The sequence below is a fragment of the Haemaphysalis longicornis genome, unplaced genomic scaffold (genome assembly GCF_048455015.1).
Source record: "Haemaphysalis longicornis isolate Haplotype H1 unplaced genomic scaffold, Haemaphysalis longicornis Haplotype H1 scaffold_1, whole genome shotgun sequence".
NCBI classification, from domain to species: Eukaryota; Metazoa; Arthropoda; class Arachnida; order Ixodida; family Ixodidae; genus Haemaphysalis; species Haemaphysalis longicornis.
In genome coordinates this window covers 235,006,195-235,027,933 of record NW_027526203.1, presented here as the reverse complement: position 1 = coordinate 235,027,933, position 21,739 = coordinate 235,006,195, and the positions used below count along the sequence as shown (strand labels likewise).

At 47.4% G+C, this 21,739-nt stretch overlaps 1 protein-coding gene across 1 annotated transcript in view; it reads left to right on the top strand.

The window, feature by feature from the left end:
* Window positions 1–21,491, top strand: part of LOC144142860 (cholesterol 7-desaturase nvd-like) — a 32,357-nt gene extending 10,866 nt beyond the window's left edge. The window contains exons 2-5 of the mRNA XM_077674673.1: window positions 7,981–8,110; window positions 14,803–14,991; window positions 16,855–17,459; window positions 20,250–21,491. Of these exons, the coding sequence (XP_077530799.1) occupies window positions 7,981–8,110; window positions 14,803–14,991; window positions 16,855–17,459; window positions 20,250–20,414 (1,089 nt within the window). The 3' untranslated portion in view covers window positions 20,415–21,491. The remainder of the gene's footprint in view (window positions 1–7,980; window positions 8,111–14,802; window positions 14,992–16,854; window positions 17,460–20,249) is intronic.
* The last annotated feature ends 248 nt before the right edge of the window (window positions 21,492–21,739 follow it).

Below are 21,739 nucleotides of genomic sequence, written 5' to 3'. Positions count from 1 at the left end.
GCATTTAAGATTTCAAAAAAAGTTGAAAAAAGTGTTGCAGGGCCTCTTTAATTAAGTGTCGGATGCGCTAAACGACCGTCGATGGTACGAAGAAGGCCACAGAGCAAATGATAAAATTCGACAAAAGCCCGGATTGTCATTAAGTCTATCTGGGACGTTCCTTTAACCAAAGTAGGTTAATGTCTTTGAAAAGCCATTTTGGTACGTTCCCCGTGCATTCGGGGTGCGAGACGAGCACGCTACCGCGACGCCGCGGCAGCTGCACGATCCAGGCTGACTAAAGGTGTGCTTAGTACTTGCGTCGTTGGGCATGAGAGGGCGGCGCCAATGGGAAATAGGCTCGCCAATGGGAACCATGTGCAGGCATTAGGGAAACGTACGAGTCCCACAGAAGGCGGTACTATAGAAAACGAGCAGGGGCAGATGCTCAAGGGAGAGGAAGCAATAGCATACCTGCACAAAATCATCACGGAGAAGTTCGGGAAGGTGGATGAAGAGGCCCCGCAGCGACACAGAGATGTCGCGGCGGGTAGGCCGAAATGTCTGGAGATAGATGGGGGCAAGCTGAAATGGAAAAGAGCAGAGGAAAAGGTCCCCAAGAATACCGCGGCAGGCACGGATGGGATACCGATGGAGTTGATTAACCAGTTAGGACCAAAGAGCAAGGGAAAGCTGCTGCAAGCCATCCGAACAAGGATAGAAGAAAAGGCAATTCCGGCCGCGTGGCAAATGAGCAGGATGAACTTAGTGTACAAGGGCAAAGGACTCAGGACAAACCCAAGCTCGTATAGGCCAGTAACCGTCACGTCAGTGCTGTACAGGTTAGCAATGCAGGCAGTGAAGTTCGAAGTAGAGCAGTGGGTGGAAGAAAATAGGATATTGGGGGAGCTTCAAAATGGGTTTCGAAAGGACAGAAGACTAGACGACAACTTATTCGTGGTAAGCCAATGCATAGAGGTGGCGAAGACGCAAAACCGACCTTTGTGGTTAGCCTTTACATTAAAGCGGCGTATGATAATGTAGACAGGGAGCGGCTTTGAAGTATCCTGGAGGACGAGGGAGTTGGGGCAGAATTCATTAGCTTACTCAGGGAGCTATACCGGGAGAACCAAGTGCAGATAGTGTGGCAGGGGGTAACATACAATAGGCCTGTATACACCTACAAGGGTTTGAAACAAGGATGTCCTCTCTCTCCGCTGCTGTTCATGATCTACATGACGGGGTTAGAAAGGAAGCTAGAAGTCAGCACGATGGGGTTCGACTTATCCTGCATGAAAAACGGGCAGGTGGTGGAAAAACGGGTTCCGGGACTAATGTATGCAAACGACATATTGCTGATGGCGGACAACCGGATAAGTATGCAGGGATTGATGGATATATGCGGTGAAGAAGCAACGCACCTAGGGCTATCCTTTAGCAGAGAAAAATCGGGGATCGTGGTCTTTAATGACGGCGAGGAGCACAAAACAGTATCAGTGCAGCAAGTAGAAATACCATTGGTGAAAGAGTATAAATATTTAGGAGTATGGCTGAACAACAGCGAACATTACACGCAGGCGCATGAGGCTCACCTTAAGACGAAAGGAAGACGGAACGCGGCTATAATGAAGCATAGAGCCCTCTGGGGATACAGCAAATACGAGGTGGTAAGGGGAGTCTGGAAAGGGGCCATGGTACCAGGATTAACTTTCGCTAATTCGGTTCTGTGCATGAAGTCAGAGACCCAAGCGGGCCTTGAGGTAAATCAGAGGGCGGTAGGCAGATTGGCCCTAGGGGCCCACAGTAAAACTACAAATGAAGCGGTACAAGGGGATATGGGCTGGTCGTCTTTCGAGGCGAGGGAGGCGCAGAGCAAGATAAAGTTTGAGGAGCGACTTCGTGACATGGAGGACGAAAAATGGGCCGCGAGGGTGTTTAAGTACCTGTATTTGAGGAGCGTGGACACGCGGTGGAGACGGAGGACCAGACAGCTGACCAAGCGGTACGGAAAGTCGGTAGGGGAAAGCGGGGTTTACACAACAGTTAAAAAGCAGGTAAAGGCAGCAGAGACGACGAAGTGGGCACAGAGAATGGAAGCGAAAAAAACCCTGGAGACTTATAGGGCAGAGAAACGGGAAATTAAGAAGGAGGGATTCTATGGCAATACGAGAGGCAGTGCGTTGCTCTTCGAGGCACGGGCAGGGTGCCTGAGAACCCGGGCATACACGGGTAGCTACAGGCAGCAGGATGAAACGTGTGCATGTTGCGGCAGTGATCGGGAAACAATAGACCATATTGTCAGGAGCTGCACAGAGATACGGCCACCGCGGGGTGAGGGGGAAACGACGCTGGCGGAGGCTTTGGGATTTGGGGCGAGGGGGAACCTCAACTTCAAGGCCATAGAGGTGACGAAGAGGCGACTGGAGTGGTGGTGGAGGAAAAGTAGGGAAGGGATGGGTACGCAGGCGGAGTAATCATGCGGACGAGAATTTAGAACAGCGAGGGGAGAAAAAAGGGGGGTGGAGGTGATGAGTTTAAAACAGAAAAGAGGGAGAGATGGGAGGGAGGAAGCAAATCTATAGGTTAGCTGGGAGTAGGGCAAGTAAACGTAATAAAACAGGCAAGTCGGTTGCTGACAACCGACGCCCCGATTCAAAGGGAAAGCCACTAATCATCATTATCATCATCATCAGGTGCACGTGACGGCCCGTGGGAAGAACAGGTGCACGCCAGCCACGGAGAGCGCTCACTGTGGGGAAGTCCACCTGCCGAAGTGATTCGTGCCGTGTCGCACGCACCGCCAGTTTCTGTAGCGTATATAAGCGCGGTCGACCACGCCAGTCAGCCAACATGGCCGCAGCGCAGGAGGGAAGAATGCAGCAGGAGAGCCACAAAACGAAGAAGAAATGAAACCGACAAAAAGCACGCGAACGCGATGTAGCAGTAAAGAAGTCCTTGTTAAGTATCGCCAAAGGAAGCCACCATGCTTTGGCATCCCAAACACGTAAACAGACCCCAAGTAAATATTTAAGTGCGCCTGACACGCGTGTAGCAAATGAATGTCGAGGCATGCGACATTCTGACTGAATGCGGGTTTTTATATTGCCGTGAACCATGCATTGGTGTTTATTTGTGTTTTGCTTTTGCCGCCCGGCTGCGCCGGTCTTTGTTATCGGTGTTGTCGGTGTGCCAAGGGAGGCGCGTGTTCCATTCTTTCTGTGCCGCATGTGTTATCTCTTCTGATAGGGAGAGCGTTCCGCACTAACGTAAACAGCCTAGAATAATCTCCGTTGATCTACAGTGTTCTGGATACAATGCGACTATTCGAGAAACCCTCCCCCCGAGTGATAAATTCCCGTAGAGCAGATGCCGTGGCATGCGATTCGCCGACACTCGTCTGCGCACGTCACTTTGTTGACCGCTGCTTCGCCGCCTCTGTATTCTTTTGAGTTGTTAGGGGAGCACAAGTTCGCTCCAATAGACTTGTTCCTTCTTCAAGACAACTGCGTCGTCCTTGGCTTCGTGACAATATTATAGCCTGCAGCTCAGTGCCAAGTGAAATGATGGCCCACTATTTATGAAATGATATTAATGCCTGGCTCCGGCGAATAAAATCTGTCCGTACGAACGTTCTCACGGAACGCCTCAAGCACAACTTCATCCGGTTTACTGTAGCCTCTGCAGCGGCGTGCCAGCAAAGCCCAACAGCTGCTTAGGCTGTCGAGGTGTTACGCTGCTCCACTAGTTTGGAAGAAATCCCACTCGTGCAACTTGTATGCCGGGCCGTGGAGAGGACGATCTTATCACAGAATGGCACGTACGCCTGTCTGCAAGAACAATTTTCTCCGCACATACTCATCTCACGAGGCACAGTCCTTATCATACTCAATACGTTCTCCTCACTAACCCGGGAAAGATCGTCTCCCCATTAACTTGAGCAACAGAATGATTCGTTGGACCAAAGTTGGGTGGTCACCCTACCCGACATTTGGGGGAACAGAAGAACATGAAGCGCCACCGTGATTTATTGATTTGTTTAGAACTTACAGTCATACAAGATCAAGCAGACGGGTACAAAATTATGAAAAGCCCGTAAGAATACACGACCCACCATCGAACGATGCGAACAAAACAGCCAAAAACAGGACACCACAAGGGGGAAAATCAACAGTTGAACTTGGGCGTAAATATGCTTTCCGCTTTTTAAGCGCTTCACAAAATAACAAGAAACGGGAAAAAGATCTTCAAAAAGCGGGTTTTTCCACTCATAAATAAATAAATTCTCAAACATACTGCAATGCGTTCGGCTTACGGTCAGACACGGCACAGCGCCCGGTGTGCACAGAGACTCCACAGTTGAAGCGCTGAAGACTGGAAGCATAGTACATCATCGGCAAATGTTGGCATCGGAATTTCAGCAAGCAAGCTGTTCGACTCCCTCTTCGTGGCAGGTTTTACGCATAACGATTGCCTGCGTGATCGAGATGTCAACCGTTGAATGTAGCCAGAAGGATTAATTTTTATTGAAAGCCGATGTGTCCACTTAAGTAATACTATATATTTTTTCCAATCTCTAGAGTTGTAGCGTTGTTTTAAAGCATAGTTGGTTGTGGTTAATCAGTCCCCTACACATTTGTTAAAAATAAGGCGTACAGTAAAGCATACAGCCCTTTGTAGTATCGTTTGGGTCCCTGTATATTTTTGTGTCAAAAAGGTGTCATACCCTAGACGGCACAGGCGAGTTTTGAAAGCATTTCGAAAGCCCGAAGCTTTACTTCTATGGGCATTGATTTCAATCATTGGTTCAGGTAACCAAGTTTTCGTGTAGCGGAGGCACAAATGCTTTCAATATGTCTTGACCATAAAATGGTATAAGTAATTGCCAAAACAAGGTACTTGTCCTCAGTTCTTTCAGTTGTAAATCCGTAGTTTATGCTGTAAGAGTTATTTTTTACTCGCTATAGTACAGTTCTATGCCAGTTTGACGCCATGAGCCATGGCTTAGAGCGTTTATGTATTTTCGTAGTCGGACTATCGCTTACGATTATTTCATTTTCTGTATTTGTTAGGTTTTAAAGTTTCAGCAGTCATCGGCAAATAATCAGATGCGAACACTGACATGAATGGAGGTAATGTCATTAATATAGGTTAATATAGTTCCGAAGAAATGTTAGCACGTTCAAGTAAAAGTTTTATTTAGACCTCCACTTTCTCGTGTACGCGGACGATATTACCACTACGTCCACCCAGACCTGACTCGGCAAACCACGTGCCTGCAACAAGTTATAACTGGCACGCATAAATGGTGTGAATACGCTCGCCTTACGCTTTCAGTCGAAAGAACAGCCATTCTGTCCGTGGCCAGTGCTTAGGGTCGTCGTCGACTAGGGATGTCCCCGATAGCACTACACCTCTCCGGCCGGCCTGTGCGCACTGCCACCTCTCTTCGCGTGCTGGGATTGGAGATTTCCTAATGTGGGCCAGCTACCCTGTGGCTCCGATCTCCCCGCCAACAAGCAGGTCAAGCGCTCCATCTGGTCCGACGAATTTCACGAAAGTCTGAAGGCTCCTGCTCCAAAATGGCTCGTCTCTTCAGCCTCGACTTGTCTGCCAGGCTCAATTCCCGCACACGACCGAGGCGGAGTGGGCCCGGATTGAAACAGTTAATGAGCGGCAATGTGCATGGTCATCTGCCTCCCTCAAATAACGCCTATGCCCTCTCTTCAGGCAGAAGCTCAGCTCAACACCCTGGATAAGCTTGTTCATCCACGCCACTCTGCCCGTTAGCACAAACTTAATTTTGTTGCAGAGCCAGCGGCGTTAATGATCTATATGGGCCGTTCCCTACCCGTCTTGAAAGCGCGCCCTGAAACTAGGCCGCCCTGGCTGTACCATCAAGTGAGCGACAACCGGCCGCCGACTCGACTCCACATTCGGCCGACCGGAAAGGCAGGCGCGCATTCCGCGAGCATGGCGGCTGTCAGTGAGAACCAACCAGCCCCAGGTGTTTCAGGCATTTGTGGACGCCGGGGCCGAAGACGACATTTTAACTATAGGGATGAAATGTTCCGCTCATTCAGATTCGAAACAAACCTGCGTCAATGAAACACTCCGCACTTCACCTTCTATGCTGGCGGAGCTTACAGCCATTCGGGGCGTACTGCAGGCGCTAATGCCGGCCCTTCTTCAAGCCCCTGGAGGTTCCACTGTACAACTTTACACGGATTCAACGGCGGCCATATGGAATTTTCGCCGTGTAACCTACAAGTCGTCTGTCTCGAGAGACATTCACAAAATACTGGACAACTACCCCTGCCCTCTCCGACTGTCGTGGATCCGGCGTAATACTATCACCGCTCATATTGCGGCGGATAGTGCCTAGCACCTAACGTTTGTTCCACAGCCGCTGCCAATTTTTCCGACTAAAGGAAGATGTGCGTCGCGCCACACGTGCACTCATCCCACCGCGTGGAACAGACCTCTCCACTAGGCTCGCACGCGGGGAGGAGGTCTTGCTGCGTAGACTTCGAGTTGGGGTGGCCTTCTCTCTTGCGGTAACTCGGGCATGGCCACCACGGTACCATGCGCCGTTTACCAACAACTTCCCCTTCTGCACTATTCCTGCCGTAGACGCTGCCACACATTACTTATTATGGACTATTGAATGCAGCAAGATCCCGGCACCTTCGTAGCACAAGCCTCCATCCTGGGAGACCACCCGATCTCCAGCGATGGCTCTGGGGGCTCCACAACCACTCTTTTCTTGCCTTCCTCCGAGAGGCAGGAGCGAACTTGCATCTTTGGGACTGTGTTCAGTTATGCCAAATGGCATATTATCGCAATGAAAAAAAATAACAACTCGAAATAAGGAAATTCTATAGGTGCTGCCGCCGCGGTGCTTGTTGAGAGTACATCATATGTGGGCCCGCGAATTTAACCGCTTTCGTCTTCCTTTCCCGTTCTTTGACCAGGGGGAATTAGCGCTCAGTTGCTCAGGCCTAGATCGCTCACGGGTCGGGCAGCCATAGTCGCCAAAATACTACGGTTTTCGGCCACCACGCAGCACTAATCTTGTGTTTAAGAAAGTTTTATCTCTTTCTCTCTCCACCTCTCTCTCTTTCGTCCCGGGGGGCTCGGTACGCAGATTGGGTAGGCACAGACATTCTTGCACTTACGAGACCGACAACGTTCGTTCACCCTATCACCGCGTGATCATTGCCGGCCTCTTGGCCGTCAGAAACAAAATTCCATCCTCTCACACTGGGATTCCCTGCCACTCTCCGCCGCCACACTCGTGCCACACTGCCATCCTCTCGCATTCGGGAATATGCGCATCACACTTTCTTTGCCACGCTGCCATATTCAAATGTCTTTCTTATTCAGGAAGAAGTCTTTTGGTTAGATATACTTTATCGTTGCACTAAAAATAGTGCAATGGATGACACTCATGTGCCATGTGTTTTTAGTAACTAAGGTGTAAACTTTTCTTTCTTCTTTGGTACCACTGCATTGGCAAATGTAAGCGCATTCCGAGTTCCGGTGGCATTGTATGCGCGGAGGCCGAGGGGAAATTTCTCGTGCATGTATCAGAGGCCAATTTCTACGCATATATATCACCGCTGCGGCGCTAGTCTTTCAATAAATACATAAACCAATAAACAATAAGTAAACAGTTATCTAAGAGCAATTAATATGGCATACGTCAAACAAAATGCCTTTCTAACTCATATGCAGACCAGTCAGCGTACCTGACCCGTGTAACCTTTCCGCCATCCTCAATGCTCCGCAGCCTGCCTGCCTTCAGGCTGCTGCAGCTAGCATTAGCAGGCGTGCATTTTTTCCCGCAGTCTTTAGTGCGCTAATTTGGCGCTTCCTTTCTTTTCGCATCCGCAACGGACGCCAAACGTGCCCACCGATCTGTCGCTATGCAGAAGCAAGTTCTCTTCGTTTCTGCGATCGTCTGGCGTTCTCTGTTCACACGTTGCATACCGTGACTCGCAGGCGGAGGACGAGCGACCGCGGAAACGGTGGTGCCCGAAGCCGGCGCCGCCGGTGTTTCCGAATGGCTGGATTCCTGTGATGGAGTCGACGGAGCTCGCCATCGGACAGGTCAAGCGCCTCGACGTCTTCGGTGAGCCTCTCTCCCACCAGTGCTCCCTTCCTGCAGCGAGGCTTACGTGAGGGCGGTCTTTCCTGCCTAGTACCTCCCAGTGACATGTGCCTTGAACCGGAGTGTTTGCAAGCATGACATCACCCGTATGCGACATTGCTCCATTTCCGATTCCGACGACTGCAAACCTTCCGCGTACTTGCCAAGACGCTTTGTTGGTCGTGTTCGTCTTCCGTCACTCCGACATGCTCTGTTTCTTATTGATTTCTTTAGCACCGCTTACATATGCCACAGAGAGGCCGCCAAAATGCGAAAGGTTTAAAACGTGGCATGGTGATGTCTACGTCATTCATAAGTAACTCAGGCGCGAACTGATATCTCAGAGCGTACATACGGAAGCGAACGAAAATGAGGGTCGAGTAGTGACGTTTTCCATGCGGTGATCCTCATGCATACGATAATCTTCGCTCTTAGAAGCGGGGCTAGCGCACTGTGGTATTAGAGACCGTGCTGATGCCGCTACGCGCGTTTCCGCCGTGTCCAGCCTTCCTCCGGAGACCGCGTCATAATGCAAGTGCCACGTGTGGCTTTCACGCTTGTCGTCGTCCAAGGTGCCTTGTTGAGCAGTAGGTGGTGTGACTGGCGGCACTCCAGAAAATAAAGACAATGCAACAGGATCTCAATGTCATCGTCCGTCTGTTTTCGCTCCAAAATAGAGCCAAAATATACGCAAGTGTTCGAAGAATATCGTTGCTGTGATGGTTTTGCTTCAGGCTGTATTTTCTTTTCTTTTAGACGTTTCGCACCTGAGCTGTTGGAAAGGCTCGGCTGAACGGAGTATAAAATATGCAGTTCGTTCAATGCCGGGAATCGAGGTCCGACTGTTCGCCAAGCAGGGACCCTACCACTAAGTCAGGGTTGTACCGTAGGTCTCTCCGTACGCCTTCTGGGTGCTACATTTAAATTTTCCAAACGGATAAAGGCGTACTCAAAATCCTATGCAAATCCTGTTGACATTTAAACTAAACCGCAGAAGGACGGGGGCAATGAAAGACACGTAGACGGGACGAGGGCTCTTGTCTACTTGTCTGTCTTTGTACCTGTCCACCTACAATATATTTTATTATAATCCATGAACCAGTTGGCCCAGCTAAGCATTCTGTTGTGCTATTGACACGAACTACATTAAAATACAGCGTGGGCTTATTTTCACAATCACTAGCAAACTAACTTGGTTTTCTCAAATTGAATAGATTCGTTCATCCGTAAGTAGTAAGTAATGCTTGCTAAGGTATAAACGTAGCAGCTATCCCCCTAACCCAAACCTCCTCGCATATATTACAATAATCCGCTCTTATGCATCTCATGTTTGGGGTCGGACATTAAATAAAGATATTAACAATCCCCAGAGAATCGAGAGATTGGCCGTTGGTTTCATTTTCAACCGTTTTCGCCACACTGACCACCACTCTTCGATCTACCTCCGTGGATTGACTCCTTGGCTGAACTATTGCTTAACAAAATTCTAACTTAAGACATCGAAGGAAACTAGCAAGTCTAAAATTTCTTTCTTACCTATTTAGCAGTAGAAGTACGCAAGACATATAAAACGTCCTTCCTCCGTTACCTTCGCGTCCTGCAAAATTATATCATTGACATGAATTCCCGCCCATTTTCGCCAGCACCAACAACTTTAAATACCTTTTTTTTTTCTCGCTCAATTACAGGTCGCAACAAGCTGCCGAATCATATATTTTAGTCCCGAAACGCACTCAGATCGATTGAACACTATTGTGAAGTGTGAGTTGGTTCCTGTGACTCATCATGCTGCATATTTGTCTGTTATTTTGTCACGCTTGTGCTATTACGCGTTTTATCATGCCTCTTGGTTGTAACATTAATTCACGGTCCTTCTCGGGTCATTTTATTTGGCCTGCAGTATTTTACAAATAAGTAATGGTGCAAACTGCCGCCATTGATAGATCTGCAAAGCGGTGTCTGTCGATTTCCGGCCTGCCGTTGCCCAATCCCAACGCAACTCGCTGGCGCCTCACGCCCGCTTCCGTGGTGAGCGTACATTGACTGCGCCGGCGAGACCCAGGCTTCGTCTAACAGCGGAATCATGGTTTATAAAGATGTGCGCTTACGTAACGGGGCCGTTCACCTCTACCTCTGAGTTTTTTTGTTTTTTTTTTTCTCGGGGGCGGTACTGCATCCAGCACCGTCTCACGTAACGGCAGCGCCTACGGCACGACAATGTTTAACACAAGCTCCTGCCATTCCTCCTAAAGGGGCTGTGAAGGTAAAACACTCGTTTAGTTCACTAAACAGACTGATTTTTACCTATAACAATGATACCAATTTTGCCACAAACTTCAAACAAATAACCCAGATTCTAAAGAGAACATGAATCAGCGACGACTCCCCACCCACTTCCCGACTATTTTTTCGTGACGTCACAGAATCTTGTTTGTGCGATAGACGGTCGCCGACGTATACGCCACCACGAAGAAACATGAGTGGGCGATTGCAGCGGGGGTTCCGCTTCATCGTATCACCTGAATGCTAACGAGCAGTTAACACACTGATACATTTTAGTGCTAGCCCATATTACGTCCCTCCTGCCCTTAATACCATACTGTAGAGCGAAATTTGAAAGTTTTAATGCGCAGCATTCTTTGCCGAGGTAGCCCCACGTATAACACCCTGCATTTCCACAATAATGCAGATTTCGCGAAAGTTCCAAATGTAATTGTTATAATTACGTACATGGAGATAATTGATCGGACGAAATTTTGAAAACCTAAAAAATAAGAAAAATATTAAAAAATTACGCTAAATCGCAAAACGTATAAGCATGGCATCTCCGCAATAATGAAGATTTCGCGAATGTTCGACTTCTAATCGTTATAACAGCGTAAATTGAGATAATTGGTCGGACAGGATTTAAAAAAAAACAAAAACTTTGGCTGCAAAAAACTCACACTCAAGACAACCGGCATAAGAAGGCTACACATTAGAAGATAATTCTCTGAATTTCTGCAGAATTTTGTTTATATTTCTTACATTTTTTCGGTTAAAAACGTTTTTTTTTTGTTGCCTGGATAAAACTGGGTGAGTTACCAAAAGCTAGTTCTTTCAAAACTAACAAAGGCGTTTTTATGTCGTCATCGCCCCTGTAATGTCCGCGGTCATCGCCCGTAAGCGGAGTTTGGGTTTGGGCTAGTTGGTAGCGCTAATCTATGACGTAGTGTAGCGCAAAAAACGGACAATAACTAAGGACAAAAGGAGGCGACGGGCACAAGCGCTAACTTCCAATTGAGCTTTATAGTAAAAAATGCGCGAATTTAAACACGGAAGCGGGACATTATCGAAAACAAACAAATTAAAGAAAATAACAAACCATGGAAGTCATGGATCCCCGTAAGTGGCTGAACCGGTGGTGCTACCTCTTCCACCGAAATAAAAAAATCCCTCATTTATCACAAGTAACTCCCCTTAACTAACTTTTTGCTGGCTGTTATTTTTCTTCACTCGGTGGAAGTAGCTAGACAGGAACGTACGCACCCCATGTAAATTTACCAATCTCGTTAAAGCCTGAACACCTTAACAGGGCTGGGCTTTTTCTATATTCCAACGTCATTAAAGCCTGAACACCTTAACAGGGCTGGGCTTTTTCTATATGGCAATGTCATTAAAGCCTGAACACTTTAACAGGGCTGTGCTTTATTCTATATACCAATGTCATTAAAGACTGAACACCTTAACAGGGCTGGGCTTTTCCTGTAACAAAATACAGAAAATCACGCACACTTGCGTACTTTATGAGATTAAAAAGGTGGTTTGGATGGATGGTGGGAACATTCAGTTCATTGATGTTAGGTTGCTTTGCGCAATTTCACACCGTTAAGGGCGTGGAATAGTTTACAGTGTATGGCCCTTGGTTTCTAACTTTTTACCATAATATAAACGGTCACATCGTTCCAGATATGCCTGCTGTTTTTTTTATATATACAGGGTGTCCCAGCTATCATGCACCAAGATTTAAAAAAAGAAAAATTGCGTAACTCGAAGAAAACCTAGTGCATAATGTTTGCAGTACTGTGAAGAAGCGGAGGGTAATTTTTTCGCTAATGAAACTTAATTAATTAATTGTAATTAATTATCTAACTCGAGAAATACTGTCGTAATCACTAAAGTGTCAATGAGGCACTTGTAGGCAACCACGAGGGGCATCTAACTGCGCTATTTTCAGCGACGAACTAATTGCGTACTCATTTATTTTGACTGATAAAGGAAGCCCGCGAAATATGAAAAATACCACGTGACGACGCTTACGCCTGCATTGTAAAGCAGCGTCCCCAAACAAAGCTGATTGAAAGCAATTGCTTCGCGTGTTACCCGCCCGAAGAGACAGCGCATCACCTTGATAATAGCATGCATGGAAGGAGTAGCAGCAGCAAGATTCGCGGGACGCGTGTGCAGATAAGGAACAAACTCGGTCGCGATTTCTTCTTTCTTTCTTTTGTCTATTTCATTCTGGCTAACTCAGAGGCAGCCTGTCTGAGGGCGTTGCTTTACGGTGCGCGCGGAGGCGCCGTCACGTGGTATTTTTCATATTTCGCGGGTTTCCTTTATCAGTCAGAATAAATGTGTACGCAATTAGTTCATCGCTGAAAATACCGCAGATAGATGCCCCTCGTGGTTACCTTCAAATGCCTCATTGACACTTTAGGGATTAGGAGAGTATTTCTCGAGTTAGATAATTAATTACAACTAGTTAATTAAGTCTCATTAAAGAAAAAAATACTGTTCGCTTCTTCACAGTACTGCAAACATTATGCACCTGGTTTCTTTCGAGTTACGCCTTTACTCTTTTTTTAAATCTTGGTGCATGATAGCTGGGACACCCTGTATAAGAATGCACATAAACAATTTCCGAGCGACTGCACCCGATATCCCACGAGCTGCACGAGTTATCCTTATCAAGGCCCTCGCAGAAAACGTCAAAGCTACCCGGGAACACTACCAAAAACACCAGAACACACACGTTTCACCGGACCAAATTCTGTGGTCCCAGTGCCACCACGATCGCCCAACAGTCCGCCACTTACAGGGGTCGTGCAGGGCCCGATAGCATTGGGACAAGACAATCTCCGCAGGAGGGCAGGCTGTACCAGAAGGATGCTGCCAACGGCCAGCAGCCTGGGGGGTAATACTTCGTGAAAGAGACTCAACTCGTAAGTAGAACCGGAACAATGACGACCCTGCACCACCAAGTGCTCCAGTGGCGTAGACACAAATATTTTACGCGCCACCGGTAAAAAAAATAAATAAAAAGAGATCCTGCGCCCGAACAATACTTTTGCCATTTTTCGGCTTAATAAACCCCATGGCTAGTTGTTTTGTTCACTGTAATATCTACTAAAAGTACGAGTGTCCACAGGGCTCTGAGTAGCCATTTTTGTCAAGAAACCAACGCTCTTCTTATTTTCGGTGTACATTGAAGTTTATCAATGCGGCGTCTACATAACGTGGTAGAAAAAAAAAACCTTTAAAGAAGGAGGGAATGCAGCACTCAGCAAATTTCGGGGTGTGCTCTGACACCGAACCCCCCCCCCCCCCCCCCGGTCTACTCTCCTAAAGTACTGTCCCCTTTTCTCAACAACAGGCCATAGTGCCACCTCGTGCAATAAATTTATTCGTTCATTATTTGTATTCGTATCAAAGTCATACCACTACTGGTTACGCCAGCTTAGCGGGGGCTCTTAGCGTAATTCCTATGAAACATCCTTTGTTAAAATAACTGCGAAACACATGATTGAATTCAGGAAATATTCGACTGGATACAACAACAATCAGGCACTATAACTCAAGTGACTCCAAGCGGATACGAAGTGATGCCCACTTAAAATAGCTTTAGTATACAAAATGTCTGCCCGTCTGTGAATACGTCTGTCTGTCTGGTTTCCTGTTTGTATGCACTGGTTCGTTCGTTTCTTCATGGCGGCCTCGGACTGAGAGCATTGCTTCATATCTCTAATTGCACATGGATTCTTGCAGGTGTTTTTTTTTTTTCGTCTTATCACATTTGGTTCGTTATTTGCGAACGAAATGTTCCTTTTCTCAAAAATATGGATATGCCATTCCTGCACAGCTACAGATTTGAATCGTAAGTGCTGCCACTTTAGCCTTGCGCGTAGCTTTACCGCAGTTCTTTGTTCACTCAACGTTGCCGCGCGTAAGCGCAATGTTCTCCCTTGTAACGGCGCCAGCGGAACAGTTATTATAACCTCGAATACATGGACTTGAAGGAGAGCCGAGTCGAGAAAAAGTTTCTTTCGGCTCGACCCGCCCATGCATACGCTGACGGGCTGAGTCGAAAAGCCGTCGGGGCGAGTCCGTTCGACCCGCAGGCACAGGGTGGGTTGACTCGCTTGTCGCGCTGAGTCGGCAGTCCGTGAGGAGCATTCTTTGGACGGAGTCCATATAAACGTATGAGGGTCGAGGTAAACTGAAAATCTCAGTCAACTCGACCCTCCCTCGACGAGTCCATGTATCTGGGGCTTATATCAGGGCAGAGTGTGCGTACTCCAACGACATCCCTTCGAAATCACACAGTTGATTTTGCCGGATAAATGGAACAAAAAGCTCGAGCAGCAACACCTTTGGCTCGGATTCCGGGATGACAATAGGCCCTTTCGTGTGCCCAGGGGAAGAGCTGGTGACGTTCCGCACGGAGGATGGCACTGCGCACGTGATGGACGCGTACTGCCCGCACCTGGGCGCCCACCTGGGCGTGATGGGCCGCGTGGTGGGCGACTGCATCGAGTGCCCCTTCCACGGCTGGAGGTTCGAGGCCGACACCGGCGCCTGCACGCACGTACCCTACGCCGCTAAAGGTGAGCTCAACTTCCGGCCCTACACCTCCCAAGGGATGGCTGCTCTGCCGGCTGCGTTTTTTTTTTAAGTGCGGAAAACTCTAGGGGCCCGGCTTGTCGTAGCTTCTCCGGGGTCGCGGCGTCACGCACCCAAACATAGGCTTTGAAAAGTAAACCGCTTCCCCTGGGCGGGATAGAACGTGCGCCCCTCGACTTACGAATTTAATTTATATCCCATTGCGCCGCCGAGGCACACGTTACTCATATGCCAAGCGTTGAGGTGACATTTGCGCTGCGCCTATGCCAGAGATTCTGCCGTTGCTAGGACGCAAATAAGTATACAATAATACAAAATGAAGAACACATCATGAGTTAACGCATTAACTGCCCCGAATTAATAAAGACTCAATCCAGGGTCTTTTATAGACCTTTTCAAAAGCTGCGGTGCCCTCTCTTAACTACTTTCGCTATCAACGCCAGGCTGATACTCTCGGCGGGACAGTATACGAGCAACGCTGCCTGTATCAGGCAATCTTATACAGGCGGCGTGCGTTACTAAATGTACGAAAATTGCAAAAAACTACATCAACACAAGGTAAAAACTGGCGACTCACTGCTCTGCACTTGCAACAGTTTTCCCGTTGAGCGGAACTGCTTTATTTTTTCTTCCTTGGGCTACTTAAATCCGAAAATTTTGGTCTGTCTCTCTGTCTGTCCCTCGATTCAGCCTTCCGGCCAAAAGTTAAAAGAATACTGGAACGAGAGGTTTATATAGGCAAGACTTTTAAACCACTAAATCTGGAAGCGTACTTCGTGCTTGTCAACATGGTTGAGCAAAAGAACATGAGCCATACTTGAGGCTAGAAATCAATGCATCCCTGGCACTGTCATTTTCTTTGAATAAATGTGTGCTTGATATTTGCGATAGCAGATAACAAAATACGCGTTCAAAACAATAATTTGAACCAAAAAATAGTGCCCTTCCACTCCTTGAAGAAAGATGACCTGCGAAGGTGGACGCAGTACACGAAATGCACGAAACGAAACACGTTTGTTTGCAATTTGCGATCGAGCAATTAGCACTTAACCTGATGAAATTTTGAAGCACTGGAGATTTATTCTAGTGGACAAAGATGAAGCTATCATGCTTCCCTCCCGCGTCGTAAGCATCTTACTGTCTGCGTAACACAACAGCCCAATCCGCTCGACCAGTGAGGACACCGGAAAGTCCGCATTGGGGCAGAGGAGGATGTAGACGTTTAAACCTCCCGCCAGCACAATGGACATGTCATCAGTGAGGGCATGAAACATATATCTGCGAGTGCACCCCCCCCCCCTTCCCTCCACTCCCAACTCGTGCTGGTAAACCGGCATCCAGTTATGTGCGCGTGCTTAGAGGAGACAGGCACCGTCAAAATTGTTGCTCTGAAAGCCCTTCAGGCTGAACAAGAAATATTGGCTCACGTCGACGTCGCTGTTCATCCAGGAGAGACTCCCAGCTACTCGGCGAGCTGGAACTGGCGGTAGAAACGGTGGAGGCAGCGACTTTCTGTTGTTTTCGCACCCATTCGCGCTCCTGTTCCGGCGGGCGCTCCTTCGATTCCCGCTGTTCTTCCTGCGAGCGAACGACACGCCTCTGTCTGTAGGGAGTTAAAACCTGGGGCCCAATTCTCTAAAAAATGGCCGCCGTTCCGAAACGACGCGGTAGCGCCATGCAAATGCATGTGTTCTCGGGCGGGGGCGTCGCTTTGAGGTGTGGAAGGGGGACGGGAATCCCCGGGAAGTGTGTGACGGGAAGTCTGTCTGGATGCGTTGAACTGGAAAGCCGCATAGTTTGAAGGTCTACTCCTAACAAAAATTTCTTCCTGGGTATGTGGTTCACAGTTCCCGACTTTGTCAAGATTCGAAAGTGGACCACGGATGAGGTGTTGGGCCTGGTGTTCGTTTGGTACCACGCCGAGCACGAACCGCCGTCGTGGCGCATCGGGGACGTGCCTGAAGCCGCAGCGCTTGACTGCAGCAGCTCGCGCTTCTGGCGCAGCGAGGACCAAATCTCATGCCACATCCAGGAGCTCGCCGAGAACGCAGCCGATATGGCGCACTTCGACTATTTGCACGGGCCCTCGTTCCTGGCCACGGGCAAGAATTTCTTTGTCCTGGCCGAGTCCAGCGTGCGCGGCTTCCTGATGCGCCACTTCTGGCAGACAGCCTGGACGCCCCGGGACCACACGGCGCAGGTGCACGTGACCTGCCAGACGTCGTCGCCACTGAAATGCCTGTCGCGCTTCAACAAGTACAGCTTCTACGTCACACAGGTCGGGCCGGCGCTGGTGGTGACCACGATGCAAACGGCCTTCGGCAGCATCGCCTACGTTCTCTCAGTCACTCCCATGAAGCCGTTCCACGTGCGTGCCGTGCACCGCTACTTCCCCAGCCGGGAAATGCCGCGACTCATATTCTGGATCGTCATCTGGGCGTCCAGGGTCATGGTGGGTACACCCCCCCTGCTTTTTCAGTGCCTTCGCAATGCGCTGCTCGGAATTGCTGTTTTATTTATGAAAGATACGTACGCCTTGATTACAATAGTAATGCGCAAGTTCGAATTTTATCCGTGGTCATTGTCTCCTCCGAACCTTTGCATGTCCCGACGAAAAAGCACTCATGTTACCACCTGAAGCAGATGCAATGCCAATATCCGAAGGGCGCCCTTTCATACAGAACTGCTGTGTGTATATTACTACAGTAATGGTGAAAATGATGATGATGATGACAATCAGTCAATCAATCAATTAATCAATAATTTATTTGCGTGCCCAGGAACAGCGGGGTGCTTTTGTGCTGTCGCAGGGAAATAAAAACACACTAAACACGACCTGCATACCTCGTAAAGAAAAAATAAGAGGAGAATAGTAGTTGTTACACACGAAGAAAACTACACATTTTGACATAACACACACAAACACACACATTTACAAGCACCCATTTATACTCACAAGTATAATAATAATGATAATAATAATAATTATTATAATAATAATAATCATGTTTATTTACGTACCCAGGAACAGCCAAAGGCCTGAGTGCTGGCGCACGGATCGTTACATAGAAACATATTGCAAGAAACAAACAAGGGACAAGACACACACAGATTGAAGTAGTGAAAATGTGATAAATAAAACACAGGTGGAGTGAAAGGTGGGTATAGGTAAAAAAGAAGAAAAAAGGGCGCTTTTGTGGCTCAGCTTGTTGTAAAGACCACACAACAAGCAGAGCAACAAAGTTTGACAGTAATACGGCAAAAACAATGGCAAGGGCATAGAGGCAATAGATAAGACGAACAAATCACAGGAAACTGTTTCAAAAATAGGCAACTATCAGTTGGTTAAAGAGAACCGCGGAGAAACTAAATTCCACCAATCGAGAAAAAAAAAAAGAACGACAGAAACATCATAGATGTTTAACATACTGTAATGAACAGTGCAGTACGGTAAATTTTAAAGGAACTTCGAAAGATGTCAAGGCGTTCAAAGAGTCTGTTGCAAGAATTTTGCATTCTGCGCACAGGAAAGTGATTCGAGTTGCGAGCAACGGTCAAGAACGGGCGATGCGACCTGGTGGGCCTTAGTGGAACACTGAACTCTAAACAGTTAAAGGCCATGAAGAGAAAACACAAGTTTGGTTCATTCAAAAGATTGCCTCGTTAGAATCATACTGACACCATTTTTAACGTAAGCTTCGCTCAAATAAGCTACATAATTAGGAAAAAAGGGAATGGCCATGCGACCCACTAGCTTATTTCCCGCAACAGAAGCTATGATGTCATACCAGACAGCTCTGCGATTGGCGGAGGGCGGCAAAACCAAACGCAAATTAGACAGAGCTTATAAGCTTGCGAACGAGCTATGTGCGCTTAAATTTAGACCCCATTCTTTTTAAAGCCCTAAGAATGGTGGGACAAACAGTGGAAGTTACGAAAGCACACGTAAACATAGAAGTACCGATGCGTACTGCTGTTGGTACTGCGCGCACTATGCTTGGTTTAGCTGTACAGGACTGCGGGGCTTTGGAGTTGTTTCAGACGACACTGGCCAATTGACGCAAGCGACGGTGTCTTACGTGACCGCATTTGTCGAGCGAGCACCATCCACAAATGCGGTCACTTAAGACATCGTCGCTTGCGTCAATCGGCCAGTGTCGTCTGAAACAACCGTTTCATGAAACAGTTGTTTCCATGAGCAAAACAAGCCAGGTAAAAATACGTTCACAAACAAACCAAAGGCAGAAAACGGCTTGTCACGGTGTGGTGGCGCCATCTAGGTTCACTAACGGTAAACACGGCCCTGTGATGTCATTGCAGACCACGAAAAGCAAGATTTAGCGGGAAACTCAAAATTTTAACATACATTAATTTCTCAGTGAAGAAAGCGCCGTTTGCATTCGGGCAAGCGCTGGGGGCACTATAAAATACGAAATCTTTCGAATAACACAAACTTGTGTTTTGTCTTCATGGCACCTTTAACAAGTCTTCGCAACAAAGGTCACCATGAACATTTTTGTGAAGGGATGTAAGGAACTATGGACATAATAATAATAATAATAATAATAATAATAATAATAATAATAATAATAATCAATCAATCATGTTTATTTACGTGCCCAGGAACAGCCAGAGGACTGAGTGCTGGCGTATGGATAGTTACATGAAAACAAAATACAAGAAACATATTGCAAGAAACAAACAAGCGACAAGACACACACAAATTGAAGTAGCGAAAATTACAGAAATAAAACACAGGCGGAGCCTGGGTACAGGTAAAAAAGAAAAAAGAAGATGCCTTTGTGGCTCAGCTTATTGTAATGAATACACAAGCAGAGAACAAAGTTTGACAGTAAGACGACAAAAACAATAATAATAATAATAATAATGCAGTAGGCTGCTGTGAGATGATGGAAGCTCGGCGAGCACGTGCCCTTCGGTGAGCAGCCGGCCGTCTTTTCTAAAGCAACTAATATCGGTCTTCACGGTCGCTAACAGGCACTAAGAATGGCCTTCACCTATGGCAGAAATTCCTCACCATGAATGACGTAAACGTTGCTTTAGTAAACCCGAAGAGGAACATTTGTGGCACCAAAGCACTATGCAGAGTTCCCATATGGTGCACGGTTTTGCTAGCCTTGAGTACATGTGCCTGCACTTTTGCCTTTGCTGGACGTACTAGTCTGTGGCTCCCTTTCCCGACTCGTAGCGGTAAGCATGCCTTTGTGGCTCTCACTTGCAGTTCGAGAGGGACGTCTACGTGTGGAACCAAAAGGCTTACATGAAGAACCCAGCCTTAGTCAAAGAAGACAAGACAATCATGGCGTTCCGGAAGTGGTTCTCCCAGTTCTACAGTGCAAACAGCCTCTCCTGGAAGGACTTGAGAGACAAGACGCTAGAGTGGTGAAATATCCCACCCTAGCGGAGTCACGGTTGTGGTTGAAAGAACAGTCCGTGCTACAACGTCCGTGAAAATTCCGCCTCCACTGTGTCCTCTGCGGCAGAGGGAACGAAGTACGCTGTGTGGAGGACTCGTTCAACCTCATGGTTTTGGTTTGGACCAAAGAGCCCCATGCCGCGTTCGCATTCATTGTTCCGTGTGCATAATTTTGTTCGCTTATGGAAAGCCCAGAATGTATAACCTTGTAGCCCCCAACAAAATAATTGTTGGCCAGCATGTAACATCGTTGTCACGTTTGCTATCTAACTGCGTGTAAGTAAGTACATCGCTCAGACGGAATTTTTTACACGTACTCAATAATAATTGCCACTGTGAAAGACGCATGTCTTCTAATTTAGACACGTATTGACACTTCATTTTCCCCCAGAGAACAACAGAATCCTTGCGAAGGCCAGGGGTAAAAAAAAGCATTCTCAAACTGTCTTTTTGCATGCATGTCCTTAATGTTAATCCTACAAGGTGTTAGCTGTTTCAGCTTGTAATGTCCAGCGTGAAGTGGAGTATTCACATAATCTCGCGTACGTCGCTGGTCATCGTATAACCCTCCAGTGGCTTCCAGGTCACAGTGGCATCATGGAAAATGAGAAAGCGGATGCCTATAAATAAAGAACAGAAAGAACATTTTCTTCACAAAACATGATGCCTAAACAATGTCTAAGGAACTAGTTCTGGCTGAATGGAACCGATTATGGTCCCTGCCGGAGCATCATCACGAATCTTTACATGATATAGACGCACATATTAGAATTCGGCTGCCAGAACGTCTACCCCGCAGACTGGAGACGTTGTTGCATATGCTTCATCTCAACTTAGCATTTACAAATTCCTACCTACCTCTGATATGCCAGACATAAAACCCACATTGTGATAATTGTGGCTCACCTGAAAGTGTAGAACATATATTACTGGAGTGTTCTGCCTATGCCGAATCAAGGTGCCGTTTGCAGCATCAAATTGATCGCCTCCACCATGGACCATTTACACTGAGACTGGTACTTGGACCAGGGCCCTCTCCGTCTGCTCAGCGCAAAGCCCTGTCTGCGTTATTCGAGTTTCTCGGGACATTGGTGTATCTACGACATTATAGCCTTCCATTTATTGCAAGAAACTTTTAACTCAATGCCCTGAAGGAGGACGGTATTTTATTTTTATTTTATTTCATTTTTTTCTTTTTAACACGAAAGTGCTTTATTCCCGGATACACGAAGATTTCGCTGACGTCATATCCGTCACGGAAGTGACGCCAGTACAACGAAGCAAGCGGCCTGTAA